General features: G+C 41.1%; 1 protein-coding gene across 2 annotated transcripts in view; it reads left to right on the top strand.

Moving 5' to 3' along the window:
* Positions 1–17,007, top strand: part of prkcz (protein kinase C, zeta) — a 105,462-nt gene that overhangs the window by 54,121 nt on the left and 34,334 nt on the right. For both annotated transcript variants that reach the window (XM_023411509.2, XM_087175417.1), the window contains 5 exons: positions 8,494–8,625; positions 10,690–10,780; positions 11,781–11,836; positions 12,304–12,498; positions 16,872–16,969. In XM_023411509.2, the coding sequence (XP_023267277.1) occupies positions 8,494–8,625; positions 10,690–10,780; positions 11,781–11,836; positions 12,304–12,498; positions 16,872–16,969 (572 nt within the window). The remainder of the gene's footprint in view (positions 1–8,493; positions 8,626–10,689; positions 10,781–11,780; positions 11,837–12,303; positions 12,499–16,871; positions 16,970–17,007) is intronic.

Here is a 17,007-nt window from a genome sequence, read left to right as displayed (position 1 = left end):
GAACTGCTTTTGTGAAGCACATCGTGCCGTATTGTTGTATGATGATTTTGTCCCTTGTTAAATGGTTGAACATTTAAGCTGAGACAGCTGTCAGATAAATAAGAAGTGACAGGAACACCTACGAGGAGAGGCAGCTTCATATTCATTGTAGGGCGTAAGAATCCAGCTTCTGTCAGTTCATTTTAAAATCAGCTCCTCCTAAGAGGTGTGTAGTACAGCGTTCGGTTCAGTCTAGTTCAACACTTTCACTGTCAAGGTTGTTGAAAACAGAATCATAATAAATAGATAAAATAAGACTTACAGGCTCACGGGTTGATTAGCAGGCGGGCGGATGATGATGATCTGCCGTTGGGAGCCGGCTTGGCCGACTGAAGGTCTGGGAGGTCTGGCAGTGTGTCACCAGGGGCTGCCCTTGATCATAGCGCTGTGCAGTGGAGGCTCTGTGGCACTGGGCAGCATAGGGGACTGACATCTACTAGACCAAAGCTTTCTTCTAGGCACTCCAACCTCTAGATATCTCCCAGCAAAAGAAAGGAGGCTAGCCGACTGAGAGGCAAGCAGAGAATCAGGGTTGTTCAGAAAGTCCTTAAGCCATCCACTTCAGGAGCTCTTAGGCAACGGCTGCATCTTCAAAGCAGCCTCTTTGTACTTCCTACTAGACTCCCGTTTCCACTCACCATAGAGGCACATGTGATTATAGGACAAATCCTGCAGTTCATCTTCTGGGTCCATGGCAGGAGGACCAGTTCAGTGATGATGGAAGTTTAATAGGTAAAGATGTCATAAGATCCTCAGTCATACAGGTCATGATTAACCAGGTTTAATTGGTTAAATAAGGCTTACAGCGGACAGGATGACGAGCAGAGGGGCAGGTAGACAGGCAGGTAGACAGGCAGGCAGGAGCAGACAACAAGGGAAAGTAAACATGAACTGGTGACAATGGCAGGTTTGAATACTGGCTTGGGTGATGAGGTAACTGAGAAAGGTGTGTGAGTGTGCAGGTGCTTGAAGATAAGAAACAGGTGTGTATGGAAACAGGAAAACAACAGTGGGCAGATGAATAATGGCAGGTCTGGGGAGATGGGACAGGGGGCAGAGGGGAAGTGAGGGGCGGATCGTGACATAGACATAATTCCTGTCGGTGGCATACTAAGATTTTAAAGACGGCACCAATGTAAGATACAAGAGGGGAGTTTTAAAGAAAAATATATTATCACTGATAGAGTCTTCCTGGTTATGAAAACAACTCTTGGGACGAAACATGTCCCATGGGTGCCATAGTCTTAATATCTAAACCAGAGAATGGATAAGCTCAGTGCCCCAGCATCTTGCTGAGTCATACTTTGCTTCCACATGATGGTGTCATTACTACTGAAGCACTGTGGGGCCTGACTTATTCAATTAACGTCACATAAAGTGGGGTCCAAAAGCCTGAGATCACTTCCCCATTTAAGTGAATAAAATGTGACAGTCTGGACACAGTGCACTATGTGGTAAACAGAGAGTGATTTGAGACACAGCCACAGCGAGGAGATGGACACTGTAGACTGTGGTTCATGTTGTACATCCCACTCATTGTTAGGGATGAGCTGCTAAAACACTGGGTGGAGGTTTGTTTAAATATTTAAGAAATCATTGCATCCCATCTCATCCCTCTTCTCAGTGGTGACTACAGTTGGAGGGGGGCGACCTGATGGCCGAATGGATAGGGCACTTACCACATGGGCTCAAATGAGTCCCTGGCTCAACTCCCAGCCGGCCAGACCATTTGCTGCATGTCAATCATCTACTCTCTCCCTGCATTTCTTGTCTGTCTCTTTCAAATAAAGGCATAAAATGGCCAAAAAAATAACTTAACAAAAAAAAAACAGACTGACAGATATTCATGTTCCCCTATTGGATGGAGTAATTATCCATCGGGTCAATAATACTTAAGTTTATGACCAAGTAGCTGAACTAAGATGGTGACATGAACATTACACCTTCTAAACATCAGCATGTTTGTATTTTTCATGCCAAACATGTTAACATGCTGATATTAGCATGCAGTGCAATGCAACTCTTGTTAAACATGTAAATCCTCATTAGGAACCAGTGAGTGTCACAGACAGGGTAGGAAAGTCAGAAAGGCAGACACAGGCAGACTTGTCAATAAGAAAATATAGAATAACACCAGGCTTTTCTTTAAAATACAAGTTCAGGGAGAAATTATAGTATTTTCTGATTTTTTTTTTTAATGTATAAACTAATCATTAGATTTATAAAATAGATTATTACAGATTATTTCAATAGACGTCTTCACATAAATTCACAATTTAGCATTTCGTGTTGGTATTGTTAACCAGTTGGTTTTCAGACAGGGATTTTTCTGACTGTTGTTGCTATGCCAGCTCCTCAGACTCTGGTTGGTTCACTATGTTGTCCTCTGCATATAAATAAGCCGAGGAGAAGTAGGTCAGGTTTCTCCTCCCTTCTCTCACTCTATCTCTCTCTACATGTTTGTCTCCATCTCTCTCCTCCCTCCACTCGGTCCCGCTCCATCTCCCCCTGACGTTGCAGTGGAGAAAGCTGCTTTGTGGATCCCCTCCCATCAGACATAATGGGGTCTCTTTAGCCCCTGTCTCCCACGTGATGAAACAGAATACAGTCGTCCCCACTGGCTGTTTGCCTCCACAAGCGCTCCATTAGGGAGATGACTGACACCAGCCTCTCATAGTACGAGACAAGGAAATCCAAACAAGAAGTCTCATTGGTTCGTGCAGGCTGCCGAGAGCTGAGAGGGAATCATTTCCACCACTGACTAGAGATGTGTTATCAGAATAAGAGCTGAGGTGAAGTGGATGCGCATCAAAATCAATCTCCAGTGACGCTCAGGAAACACGTTTACACAGTTATCTTTAAATGTCATGTTTTTTTCCTGTTTGTCTGGCAGAAACTTCCCGTCTGGATACACATTAGGTTTAAAAATGTTAAAATAACACGGTGCACCTTTGGCCAGTTTAGGCTTTTTTGAAGCCCTTGCCATGACTTAGCCCCGCAACGATGTGGTTGGGTGGGGGAGAGAGTTGTTGGGGTTCACAGCAGGGAGAACAAGCATTGGGCTTTACCCACATAAAGCTACTGCAGGGATCAGACATTAGGTTTATGTTTTGAATTAATTTGATTGGTTGAAAATTACTATCATTATTTCTAGCTACAGTAGCAGTGTGGGTCTAGAGACGGCAATGTTGGTAGGTGCTCCTCTTTGGTCCAGACTGAAATATCTCAACAATTATTGGATGGATTGAAAGGACGTTTTGTAAAAATCTTGAACCAGGAACTCTACAGACATTGGTTGATTAAAAGATTGATAAACAACCACCATGAAACGGAAAAAAAGAAGATAGGAGAAGAACGGTTAATAAACAAGCATGAATGGAACAAACACTAATAAACGCACAGGTCACTGGTGATTCAGAGCAAGATATCAAGCAAGATTCAGAGTATGATGATGAATTTCCAAATCTATTTTCAACAGCTCTTATCCAACATCACCATTATGTTTATAATCAAAAGTCCCGAACCCACAATTGTATGCAACATGCTTTGACGTCGTCGGGGTAACTTGATATGTGACAGAGAAAGTGCTTTCCCATTCCTCTTTATACCATTTTGAGCCCTCGCAGCCTCTCACACTCAATCGCTTACCAGGTGACGTCCAGGAGGGACATTGGGATTGGGCCTCAGACTCAGCTGCTGTTTTTACTTCCTGAGAACACATTGTTTCTTTTCTTTGGAACTGGGATTTCCTGCCTTAAGTTCAAATGTAGAACAAAGATAATTGATTAGAAAACAGTGAGTATTCTATTTGTATTTTTTTAAATATCCATTCAGTCATACTGTAATAGGAAAAAAAAAAATGATGGTAAAATCATTCCTGATTCCATGTGACCATGTGTTTTACTGTCGATGTGAAGTAGATATTTTGTAAAATGACACAGAAGAAGAATATGTCACATTGTGGTAATGTTTTAGTTGAATTGCTTCTTAGTGTTGTTCTGGTATTAAACCGGTAGTGGAGGCGGTCATGGAGCAGGATCGATGTCTGTGGAAAGGGAGAGTCGCCATGGAGGGACAGACGCCAAATGCTTTTGTCTTACATGTCACACCTCTGATTCCTGAACATGTTTTCCAAAGTCTCACACTGTAGCCGCACTATGACGACTGTGTTTGGTTCAGTGTAAACAAGCAAAGGCGGTTAATGAGTGCTCTTCATAACGGCCATGTAGTGGGATATCTGTTTAAAAGGGGATTATGATGTTGAGAAAAGGTTACATATTATTTCTCCTAGTTTCATGATTAGCGATGGAGCCTCTAACCTTTACACCCTGCTGCCTGTCTTGTCTCTGATTCTGTGGATACTGCATTCGGTTATGATGGAAATAAATATGGTTGAACTTGGGGCTGTTTTTGTTGTATCTGCTGTAATGACCCGATTTCACTGCACTGGTTACTGCAGATGTCATCGGTCAGTTCACTTTCTTTGTCACAGATGAATCAAACATCACTTCTCAGAATATTATTCCAGTCAGCTTCCAGGCACTCGTATGATCTGTGATGCTCCCTGCTGGGCTGAAGGGAAGGCTGTCAATCGATAAAAGCTTTTCATCATCATCTCGTTGTCACGACCAGTGCAAGCAGGGCAACCAAAAAACACAGGACAGAACCCAAACGCAGAACCTGAGGCAGAGCTGATGCACTTCAGTGGTGTATTTACAGTGAGGAGGAACAAAAAGCCTTATGGGATGGCGAGGGATGCTAAGGTCAAAACCAGAGAGAGCTGTCCAATCAGGGAAACAAATCCAGTGAGGAGCAGGCAGACATGCACAGTCACACGAACAGGGAAACAGTGAACACAGGGACGGCAGGCAGGACAGGACACACACAGTAGACTTCACGTTTTGACAGCTGAAATGGGGGAAGACCAGGTCATACATACACACTTACATACACACTGAGAAAGTGACAGGTGACAGAAAGACACTTAACAGAGGCCAGGTGGAATGTCACACTTGTACCTTTATTCCCAAGCCTTTCAAGACTCAACTCACACACTTCCCTACTTACACCTAATATTTTGAGCATGACAACATGAAGTGCACTAGAAATACGTGGATGGTGCACTCAAAATGGTCAAAAGGTTTAGTTTAATCTTGGCTACCGAGTGACTGTATTATCTGATCTGAGACACAGGAAGTGCTTCCACATGACAAACACAGATGGAAGAAGAACATACTCCTCGTCTCTGCTGGTTCCAGTGACTGAATTACATTATTCCTGTTTACCCTAAAATGTGGTGAAGTCTTTTGCACTGGTCAGGCTGGAATATCGCTTCATGTCAGGTTATGTAGACAGCTCTAGATGAAAATGTGGTAAATCCTGAAGTTAATGAAATTCCACATTGGAGCAGACTCTGGGATTCAGGGATTAAATTTACATTTTAGCATCAAGCAGTGTGGAGATCCAGCTCCGTCACGGACGTCACTGACGGACTCAACTGCTCTGATCCCAGTCAGAGCATCAAGTTAATATACCTCCACTGTTGATGGTTCTTATGGCGTTGAATGTTTTAGTTTTTTTGTGGCTGTTAAGGGGCCCCGAGGGGCTGACAAACTTAACTCCACAGCAATGTCTCAAAATGCATCTCCCTTCCTCTTAAACAACCAATGAACGATTTGCAACGACGTCTCAGAAGCAGTGTTGCAAACTATTTTTAGTAAAGCCTGCACATACAATCGTTAAGTTACCAACACCGCTCAGTAGGAAACATCCCTGAAGGGGCTTGTGTGTTGATGAGCACTGGCCTTATAATGTGGGTTATTTACGATCTGACGTAATTTAGTTTTTTTTTTTTAGGTTTTAATGGTTCTTCATGATCTATATTTTGAAAATGCTACTAATGTAAACATTTGTAACTCTACATTTTTAGTTTGTATCAGATTATTTATTACATAATGGTAATGAATGCTGATAGGTGGGGGCCCCTGGGCAATTAACGACTTTAGCTGAGTGAAACACTGTCTCCCGGTCACTCAGAGCCCCTGGTTCTTTCCAGACTCCTGTGAATCACTGCTTTAACAAAACTAGAAAATAGTGTTGTCTGTGATTTGTTAAACTTGGACATTATGCATGCTAAATATCACTGTGACATCACATGTGAGTGTTTTAACTCAAAGCACCACTTTGCCTGAGTGCAGCCTCACAGAGCTGTTAGCATGGTTCTAGACTTACTGTTTACACAGTTGCAAAGCTGCTGCTGTAGATCTCTGATAGTCATAAAAGGAGAAGCTTAAAGACGTCAGTCTGACTTGATTCGATTGCAATCTGTAACCTGAAACTCAGGGTAAAGCAGCATGCGCCTGGATGTCTTCTAAGCTGAGGAATAAAAGGCATAGCTAATAGCACTGCCTGGTGTTTTCAAGCCTGTCCAAAGCTTGATGCAGTGACAGGCATCCTCAGCAGCTCTTTTTACCTCACATTACTTATTATTTTCAGGTGGTGTGAGAGTGTGTGTGTGGAAGGGAACTGGGAACGCAGCAAAAGTGTGTGATTAATTTATAAATGTTCGCCTTAACCTCTATGTAGAGTTAGATTAGAAAGACTGAGGGAAGCCTTTGAAGTCTCGCTGCATTTCCATGGCAACAGAGCCCTGACTGGGACTCTTTGTTCTTTACACTGTCAGCATATACAGCCTGTGAATGAATGTAGCCGATGCACCGAAGTACACACGCTGCATCTTAAGTGTTCGGTCTCCAGTGAAACATTTTAGCGACATATTTTTTGATGTCCAGGGACGTTCAGTTGCAAACAAAACATCCTCTGGTACTAATATAGCCATGTAAGAGATGAGCTAAAAAAATAACCTCAAAGAAAGAACCAATCAAAGAACAAACAGTCTGGAGACCACGTTATGTAACAGAGTGAACTTCAGTAAGTCTCAGCTTTACTATAGATGTATGTGAGGAAAGGGAGGAGCCCGGGCCCTGCACCACACACAATAATATAGTGAATACAGGATAGTAGGATACAGTAACAACTGAAATGTAAACATAAAAATAGATATGTTCAGTTTAGTGTAGTGTAGTGTAGCTTGTTAGGACCCCCTGCCGGGTGAGACTGGCGCTTTGCAGTCTGAATCCCAAGGTGACTCAATGAGCACCGTCATCCCGAGGAGAACGGTCTCTTTCTCGCCGCCTCTGTTGTCTGTAGTGTTTTGAAATATGTTATAATTCCTTGTGGAAGATAAAATGTAGTCTCAGAGTTGAAATATAATAATCTGTTGCTGCTGGTTTGTTTGAGGCTGAAAACATAATGAATACTTTTTATGTTTTACCAGACAGTTTCACAGCAGCACTGCCTCTGTGGACTCTGGGTTCTTATGTTCGCAGATACATCACCACATTTCAGTAAGAACTAATATATGTACATGAAAAGGAACAGAGGCAATGTGGTCTATATTACATTTTTAATATACCGTATATTACAAATTGGAAAATAGGTTTATCTTTTACTACACTCACTGTCACTGTGTTAGATTTCTTCCCCTGAAAAAGTCTGTGTGTACATCTCTGATTATTGAGCCCAGCGTTTTTGTATTTGGAGCACATTCTTCTTAATGTTTGTGCTTTTTCTCCATTATGAGCTTTGTCCTTAGGGGCTGCCATATGAAATACAGACAGTGTTCAGTTGGTACTATCTGAATGAATGAATGAATCAAATTAACTTTTAAAACAGTGTAATTCAAAGTCTTTGTCAGTGCAGAACAGGTCATTACCAAAACAATACCTGTTTATTTTTGATAAGTGAACTTGTTAATAGAGTTGTTTTAGTTTGACCCCTCTGTATCACCAGACCTGCTCCATTCAAATGAATGTGGAGGCTGCGTTTTGCAAGTTGTCCTCAAAGTGTATTTACATTTGTCAGGTGGCCATAAACATGACTCCAAATGAATGTTACTGTTGCTCTGTCTCTGCTGGATGTGTGAGTGTAGGTAGGCAGGTAGGTACTTTATGATTCCAGAAGGACATGCAGGCATCCAGTTGCTTACATGATACACATAAAACCCTCCACCTACCACAATATAAGAAACAAAGAATCAAAAATCAGAAACAACAACACAAAAGGTAAAAAAACAGAATAGAAACCGGCATCAATAATTAAATAGAAACAAATCACCTGCTCAGCAGTAAATGTTCCACGTCATAGAGGTAGTGCAGAATATAAATTTGCACGTCTGTGAAATAGAAACTGATTAAGCTATCACGTTCACTGGATCAACTTTATAAGGCCATGATGATATGTGATGTTTTGAGCTTCAACACTGTCACAGCTTGTCCATCACATCCTTCCACCGTATATCTCTCAATGCTCCCTCTTAATTAACCCTTGACAAATCAACAGTGATTGTGTGTGCGAGTTAAAGACTAACCTTTCCGTGTGTGTCCTGTCTTACAGAAAGCCTACTGTGGCCACTGTAGTGAAAGGATATGGGGGCTGGGCAGGCAGGGCTACAAGTGTATCAACTGCAAACTGCTGGTCCATAAGCGCTGTCACAGACTCATCCCTCAGACCTGCCAAAGGCTTATGGTGAGTATCTCATCATGTCCCGAGCAGCGGGAAGCACAGCGTCAGCCTGTCACAGCAACACCAACACAGCCTCTTAAATCAAGCTTACATATAGTCCACGTGAAGGATGGAAGATTTGATTCCCCCAGCGGGAGAGTATTATGTGGTAACAACATGTCTCACATATATATACTATACATTTTCATGACTCTCCTTTATATTTCATTTTAGACAACCATTTATTTGGGTTTAAAGCATCATTTTGGCCTTATATTCATAGTTCTGGTCATCATCACTGTTAGTTATTGAACATTACAGTTGCTATAGAAATGAGAAAGAAGCACAGGCTTATGAAGTCTCTTTCCTGTCTTTATTCAAGAGTGTGGTCTTTCATTAACCCTTCATCTCATCCTCAGACTGTGTAAAGTTAACCCTGCCCTCTCTCTCTCCTATAGAAATCCTGCTCACCTGCATTCAGATACACTGTTGCTGCACAAACATCCCGCACTTCAGTTTAAGGGTTAGAAACACCCCGGCGTCCTTTTTGTTGTTTGTTGCCTAGCAACAGTGTTCACATAATCAAGCGAAATTCACATTTGAAAGCCAAGCATATTATTATGGATACCCATTAAATCTGAAGAGAGTGACAGCTCGGTTAAAATGAAGTACTGACCCGAGGTCCTTGGCCTGACTTGTCCTCGAAGCTGGTTAAACAGTAACAGCCAGAAAGGGAGCGCACCTGCAGGGAGACAGTGACGACTTAATCGGTCAATGTCATACCTGGTTGGGTGATTTTAACATTTGAGTCATTTCGCAAAATATCCGAGAATGAGCAGCAGTATCTGAGTGCAGGCAAATGCTTTTGTGCACATAAACAGAGACTATTTGACAGAGAGGAAAGTGTTTTGAAAGAAAGCAAAATCTGAATGTGAAATGAAGAATTAGTGAAAGATCACGGTGTTGAGTAAAGATAGGAAAGAAAATATGACTATGAGTTTAACCAGATTAACCACTTCATACAGAGATAAACTCCAAAGTGTGAACACCTGAAACTTTGTGCGCAAGTTCAGCAGGTCAGAGCTGAAGCCTGAAGTGAGTCTATAAACTGCGTTGTAATAAACTGAAATAATCCTGCAGTGGGCTCAGGGTTGTTCAGGTAACTGAAAATCAGACTCTTCTACTTCTTTTCAGAGGCAGACATAAAATCTGTTCTGCTCTTACTACTTAAGTGAAGTGAAGTGATCTTCATGTAAAGTTTTACTGAAGGGAAATGAGTGTAGCTTACCCTCTGTGCACGAAAAACATTAATTACATTTCAACACCTGCTCAGTTTTGTACAGTTTTCTGTGGCCAGAACCCTAAAGCGCCCACGCTGCACTGAGTGTTGCTCACTGTACTTTTTAGTTTAGTCTGAAAAATAGTTTGCACTTTGATTTACATCATTTAACCTCCTTAGTGTCTCTGTGACCCGCATCTCACAGTCACTGGCAGCACACAGCTGTATTAACGAATAATTAGGAAATGTGTAATTGTTCCCCTGAGTACGTGCTGTAAGCTGCTGAAAAATCAAAGAGATCAATGTGTTCAAGCACAAGTCTTTGAACGTCTCCTGTCTCTCTGCAGCTCGTTCTCCTGTTCTTTTCTCCCATTCTATTGAAATGAGACTTCAAGTTTAGTGACAGCAAATCAGTGTGCTCCATGCAATCAATCCATCTGACCACAAGGCAAAACACAAACATCCAGAATTCAAACCTGACAAGGAAATCAATGCAGTCAATACAATCCTTGCTCTGGTACTGGGTGAAGTGATCACAGCTTCAGCTCGGTATCTTCAGCGCCTGATAAGTGACTTTGCAGCTCGATAAGATGAATTCTTTCTCCAGTAAAACTAACACTTTGTCATTAGAGTCTCGGAGCAACAGCGTTTCTCTACGTTAGCTTAGAGCAGACTTCTCCTTCGTCCTTGCAAACATGATTCATTATAAGCTCTTCCAGGAGTGTAAAAGCCTGAGTGGATATTTCAGCGGGTATTGGGGGGAATGTGTTAGGGGATATTTAAGTGGATTTTTTGACTTCTTTCTTCAGGATCCAGTCATGCCATCGCAGGAGCCCCCTTCAGATGCTAAGAGTGAAGAGGTGGACCTTCCACCAGATGATACAGAGGACACAGATGGAAGTAAGACACTTTCTTTCTTATTTTTTGAACAAGGGAGTTGACAGCAGCCATGTTATTGGCTCCAGTTTTTTGTAATGTCTCAGATCTATCATGCACACACCACAGCATTTTCAGCAAACCACTTATTATGAGCGATCTTTTCCTTCTTTTTTGTTACATGGAGCCGGGAGTCAGTAAGTACGACTATCACCATGAAAACATGGCTTTTAGTTCAGAGTCAGCCTGGGGATAGTGTTGCTAACTTTTTAGGATTGAAATAAGTCAGACTTTATTGTTGTGAAACTGTCCAAACGGCACAGACATCTCTGACTCGGTGGCCATTTACATCCGCAATCCACAATCTGCTCTTCACATTGAAGTAGCACGACAGTGACACCTGTATCACAGCAGCAAACACACAGGCATACGTGACTTAACACAGCTCCTGTGACTTTAGAGTGAAGAGTTATGGCAGTATTTTTTTCCGTAGTTGTACATTTGAAGACACTGTGTGTACTGTAAACTCCATGCACAGTACAGTATATACAGCAGTGCATGGCTACCAGAGTGGGATCAAGGAGCCGTCAGGGACTCTTGATGTAAATCCTGGAGTCTCAGACTAATGAATAATAGAACTTTGTTGAAAAGATTCACTGTAGACCCTGGTAGCTTAAGCTCACATTCACTATCATTGCTTATGTAACACTGACTCTCCACTGTTATCTAACCACATTACTGCTCTCTGATGGGATCCCATAGAACAGAGCCTTAAATCCTATTATAGGAGACTGAGGACTGATGTGCTGGACTGTTTGGGGGTCCCTGCTATGAGATGTTCTGGGACCCCATGCGGATTGACCTAGTTTGGTGTTTCCTGTGGATGGCCAGACTTTATTGTGTCCTCTACCTCCCTCTGCTGGCCAGGAGATGAACAACATGTTAAAGCAATAAGTGCAGGTTCAGTTCTGTTCCATTGCAAGTGTCTCATAATTCAATTACTGTGTGTATCTGTTTTTTGCAGTACCTTTTTTACCGCACAACTGTACAGTGGATAAAACAGAAGATGCAGATACAGAGGTGAGAAGGTTTTTTTTATTTTATCTATTCATTTAATAGAGAAGATGCTATTTAACATAGTTCCGATACAGAGCATGACACTGATGTGTTGCACAGAGGGTTTATAGCTGTGGCTAATTGTTAACTCTTGGCCCTAGTTGGCTTTCAATTCATACTTTCCAAACAATTTTAAACAGATACAACACTACAACAACAACAAACACCACTATGGAATTTATTTCATCATTCATATAATAGATAATAATCTGAAGTTTCTTAGAGTTGATAAAATAATCATCCTTTGAATATCATACACACATCACATATTTGGAAAAAGCCATAAATCATTTTGTGTTTGAAATTATTTAAAAAGTATTTTTATGTGTGATCATTCTTCTGCCTAAAATAAATTCAGTCTAATTCAAACTAAAACTCTTAAGGTTCATATTTATTTTGACTGTATCAACACACTCCTCTTCCCCCTGCAGGACATCAAAGCAGTAGTGGACGGCATTGACGGCATCAAACTGTCCCAGGGCCTGGCTCTTGGGCTGGGTGACTTTGACTTGATCCGGGTGATCGGGCGTGGCAGCTACGCCAAGGTCCTGCTGGTTCGGCTAAAGAAGAACGAGCAAGTTTACGCCATGAAGGTGGTGAAGAAGGAGCTCGTCCACGATGACGAGGTGAGGCACTGATGAAACAGGGACATAGCTACACGCAAGGTACTTAGAGCTGCTTGATGCTGACAGACGGACCAGATCGTGGATACACTTGTTACCACACTAAACATGAACCATCTCTGCTCCTGTCTCAGAGCGGCATTTGCCAATATGTCTTTATTTTTCTCATTTAAATGAGATAAACAAGATAAAAGATCACAACTAGGCTTCATTTGAAATGGACAGACAATACAGACACTTAGTGTAAGTGGTCACTGTGTGAGACCATGGCTCATCTACAACATTAAAGAAAGAGAAAGTGGAAGCCGCTTCACTCAGGTCAGCGGTTAGACTGAACCTGAGGAATCTTTGAGTGCTGTCTCACCAGAAGATAATTCTGGGTTTTATTTTTTAAATGACATTTTTCCATTATTTCTATTACAATAACATTGTACTCGCCAAAGTAATGGCTTAGTTCTGCAAACACAAGTACATTACTACAACAAAGTCCAACAGGTGAAGAAACAGGAGCAGCTAAACGATCAGACAGTTTTCTTCCACATTATCAAAACCACCTTATTTCCAAGTGAAACTGAAAGTTGCACTGGGAGGTGGAACTCGTTTCAAGACACAAAAGGTGATGATGTGTAGGGCTTCTGCACTGATTCAAGATGGGTGAAAGGGAAATCAGTGAGTCTAATGTGTTTTATAGGTGAGGAGATGAATTTTAAATACCTTTTGAATCACGCTTTCAGTACACGCTCTTAGACTTAAAGGATTGCTGGTTTTGGATTACATCGTCTATTTAATTGCTTTGACCTTGCATCTCAAGGAGGCAGCCCCTGATCAGCCGGACAGAATGAAAAGCAGCAGCTCTGGGGCGGGGGTGGCATGGATTGAGAACTGCTGGGGCTATTTAACAGGTCTAAGTGCAGCGATCAGTGAGGAAAGGAAGGATCGAGGTATAATGTGAAGGGCAGAGGTTGGTGGAAGGAGGATGGAAATATAACAGTGAAAGATGTTTGGGGAGATGGAAAGCAGGAATGAGTGAAAAAGACTGAGTCAGAAACTAGTTGGAGCTTCTGAAAGGAAAGAGGAAAAAGAATGGGGTGGGGGGGGAGCAAACTAGGGTTGGAAATGACACAAACGTGGCAGAGAGCTCATAAATTGAAAAAAAAGGCTGAGGAGGAAGCAGGAGTCAGTGAGTGGGTGACTCACAGGAGATGATAAAATCCGGGTATCTTTTTTGGAGTGATGAATCGCCAGATGAACATGACGTGAACTTCATTTTAAAGAGGAAGAGACTGCATCATGCTCTTACAGCAGGAAATACACAGACACACACATCATTCACATTATATATTTATTATTAATGTGAGTGCAGCTGGAAGAGCGCAGTGTGTCCTTATTTCCATGGTTTAAGAAACAATTTATTTGGAAGTGTTCATGGAGAAAAACTATTACAACACTTCCATGTTTAGTCTCTTAAAGGGTGAATTCACCCAAATTACAATTAAACATTTTCACATGCCTCCTCCAATGAAATAGGGGGAAATAGCTAGCCTGCACGTACTAACACCTTTACAGCTCCCTGATGAACATGTTGCATTGCATTAGTTTAATTTGCACACAAACAGAAATGTACAGCAATAATTTACAGTTTTAGGGGGAGTTACATGCTGGAACTATTTCTTGTCAAGCAGCAGTGTATCCTTCCACCTAGCACTGCTGGATGCAGTGAATGTATTGTATCTGCTCTCTTTCCTCCTGCACCCCTTCCCTCCCCCTCCCCTCTCTCTCTGAATGCTGCACACAGTCACTGCATCCAAATGTTAAAAAAATGAATTTTTCACATTCCTGTTTGTGTACAGATTAAACTATTGAGCAACATGTTAATGAGCTTTAAAGAGGTGCTGCGAGTTGTATTTCTGAACCAAATAATTCAAAACTCATAAGTTGGAAAGCAAAAGTCTGTGAACTTAAGTTAACACAACTTCTGTAAGACATCTTCAGACTCAGTGTGTCCTCGATGGTCATACTATTCATCCCAAATTAGTCAGGCCGCGCTTCCGTTCCATTATTTCATTTTGCAAGGACACTTTGGGAAAGAATTCAAATCATCTTTTATTATTGGACACTGAAGAAAAGCAACACCATAAAAAAGTTTATTGAGAAAAAATAATGAAATAACAGAACTGAAGTATGTGATCTTGGGCATTTTAATCATCTGTACCTCTTGTGAAATTACGTGAAGGCTGCTGCACCTCTGATCGTTCACTATTATAGTATAAAGGAAAGGAGAGTGTGTTTATCCTGCACAGTTCATTTACTGAACTCGTCACAATGTGCTTTGTGTACACATTAAAAGAATCAAAGACAAAGTTGCATGAGAGCGATTGTACGGAGATGAATAGGACCTGATAAAAGAAGAGAGCTGAAGCGTATACTGCCACTAGATGGTGCTGTTGCTCAACATATAACTCCTTAAAAAAAACACGGACCCATGGACTCATGTATCCACACTGTCCAGGGGAACTGCATCATCCAGCATCTGCACAACTAACTCAGGACGACATAGATGATGTCGCAGGCTTCATCATCATCATCTTTTTTTGGTTTCCACAGAGAAACACTTGATACTTAAATCCAGTGTTAAAAAACAAATTTTCTATGAACAAAACAAAACTGATTCCATAAAAGATTTGAGGAAATCATTGTATTCTATCAGTGTTTTGAGTGAACATCCCATTTTCATTTTTAATGGCTATATTCGTGTACATTAATTTAATAATTCATCTTTGCAGTAGTCTAATGCCTCACATCAAAGGAAGCTTGTAAGAGCTGACTACAAACTATTAAAGGAGATGAAATGACCAACAGGAGATGTGTTGTGATGGTGAATTCTGCATAATTATAAATTCCTTAATTAGTAATGAGTTGACCAGAAGGAATTTGATATCATGTTCACAATATGGGGTCTCTATTGTGGTGCTATAAATTAAGCATACGGTGTCGGAGCGCAGCATGGGGAGCTCAGAATTCAGACACTCTCTGTTTTAGCTTACATAAAACATAAACCATCTTCAACTTAATGACACTTTAAATCAGCATCAAACATCCTCACCTCAGGCTAAACTTGAACAGCTCTCTGCAACTGAAGTATGAGCAATTAAAACCACAGAGGACTCATAATAATGATACACTCTGGATATTCCAGAGAACGGATTTCTGAATAAAGATACTGTAGGTTTATAAATATCTGTATTTTACGTATTACTCTTTGTGCTTTGTGACATCTGATTTGGAAAGGAGATATAGGAATAAACTTTATTCATTCATTCATTATTAAGGACACAGCTCAAGGAAAAGAGGAAAAAAAGAAATCCACACAAAAACAAAACAAACAACAATAATCAGACATTTACATTTAGGCATCTAGAGCAGTGGTTCTCAAACTTTTACACATCAAGGACCTTTATACTGACACATGGACTTCCTTGAAGTGTTTGAAACCCATGACCAAAACAGTCACACATTCTGTCATTGTGTTATTGATGGATGGAATTTAAATGAAATAAATGATTCCCTTTTTGCTGGGGAAGCCAAGATATTCACATGGAACAGACCAGATACTGAATTTCCAGAAAACCAGGATTCTCACTAGAAATCTAGAAACCCCTCTTTGATATAATTTGTTAAATAATACTCTTACTTTACTTATTTGCATATTAATCTATTTGTATTAATAATAATCCAATAACATATGATATACAGTCCCAGTTACACCTTTGCAGGAAAAATCCAACTTGTTTAAAGCAATCATCACACTGAGGTTGAGCTGATGTTTTATATCAAACATTACAATTTTAATCACAACAAAAAACTCAAACAGGCAAGTGAGTGAGTGTGTGATCACACACTGTGCCGAGAGACTCAGGAAGTAAGACAAGTAGGTGTCCAGCTCCAAACCTAAAGGTGAGGTGCTCAGGTCTTACCATTAATGTAATACTAGTGTAATACCACTACTGTATTTGACTGTGTCCAAACATTTAGTCAAATGCCTCGACAAATGTGGATTTTGCTTTTGGGTTTACTTCAAGGTTGTCCTTCTACACTTAGAACACATTAAGGTTATAAAAGAGCAGCTCTGTCTGTATGTCATTTCGTCAAACACTCACTGGTGGTTTTCAAGACAGGCTTGGTGTTTATGCAGCAAAACAGTCTGAGGATAATCTTGAGTGAGAGGAGTGTTGTCTGGAGTAACTGCATTCTTTATCTGCGCTGTGGTCTCTCTCTATCTGTCTGTGGAAGTGTATTGATCAGACAAATTGATTGTTAATACATTATCTTTCCTTCATGCCATCTCTGTCTCCGTCTGTCTCGCCTCATCTCACCAGGATATCGACTGGGTGCAGACAGAGAAGCATGTGTTTGAGCAGGCGTCCACCAATCCCTTCTTAGTAGGCCTGCACTCCTGTTTCCAGACAGAAAGTCGGTAAGAGCCTGAAAAGGGTGAAACTCTGTGAGAGCTCG

This window comes from Seriola lalandi, unplaced genomic scaffold (assembly GCF_002814215.2).
Source record: "Seriola lalandi dorsalis isolate HSWRI2012SDOR001 ecotype SW California unplaced genomic scaffold, Sedor1 jcf7180002054469, whole genome shotgun sequence".
In the NCBI taxonomy this organism is placed as follows: domain Eukaryota; kingdom Metazoa; phylum Chordata; class Actinopteri; order Carangiformes; family Carangidae; genus Seriola; species Seriola lalandi.
This window is presented reverse-complemented; position numbering and strand designations above follow the sequence as displayed.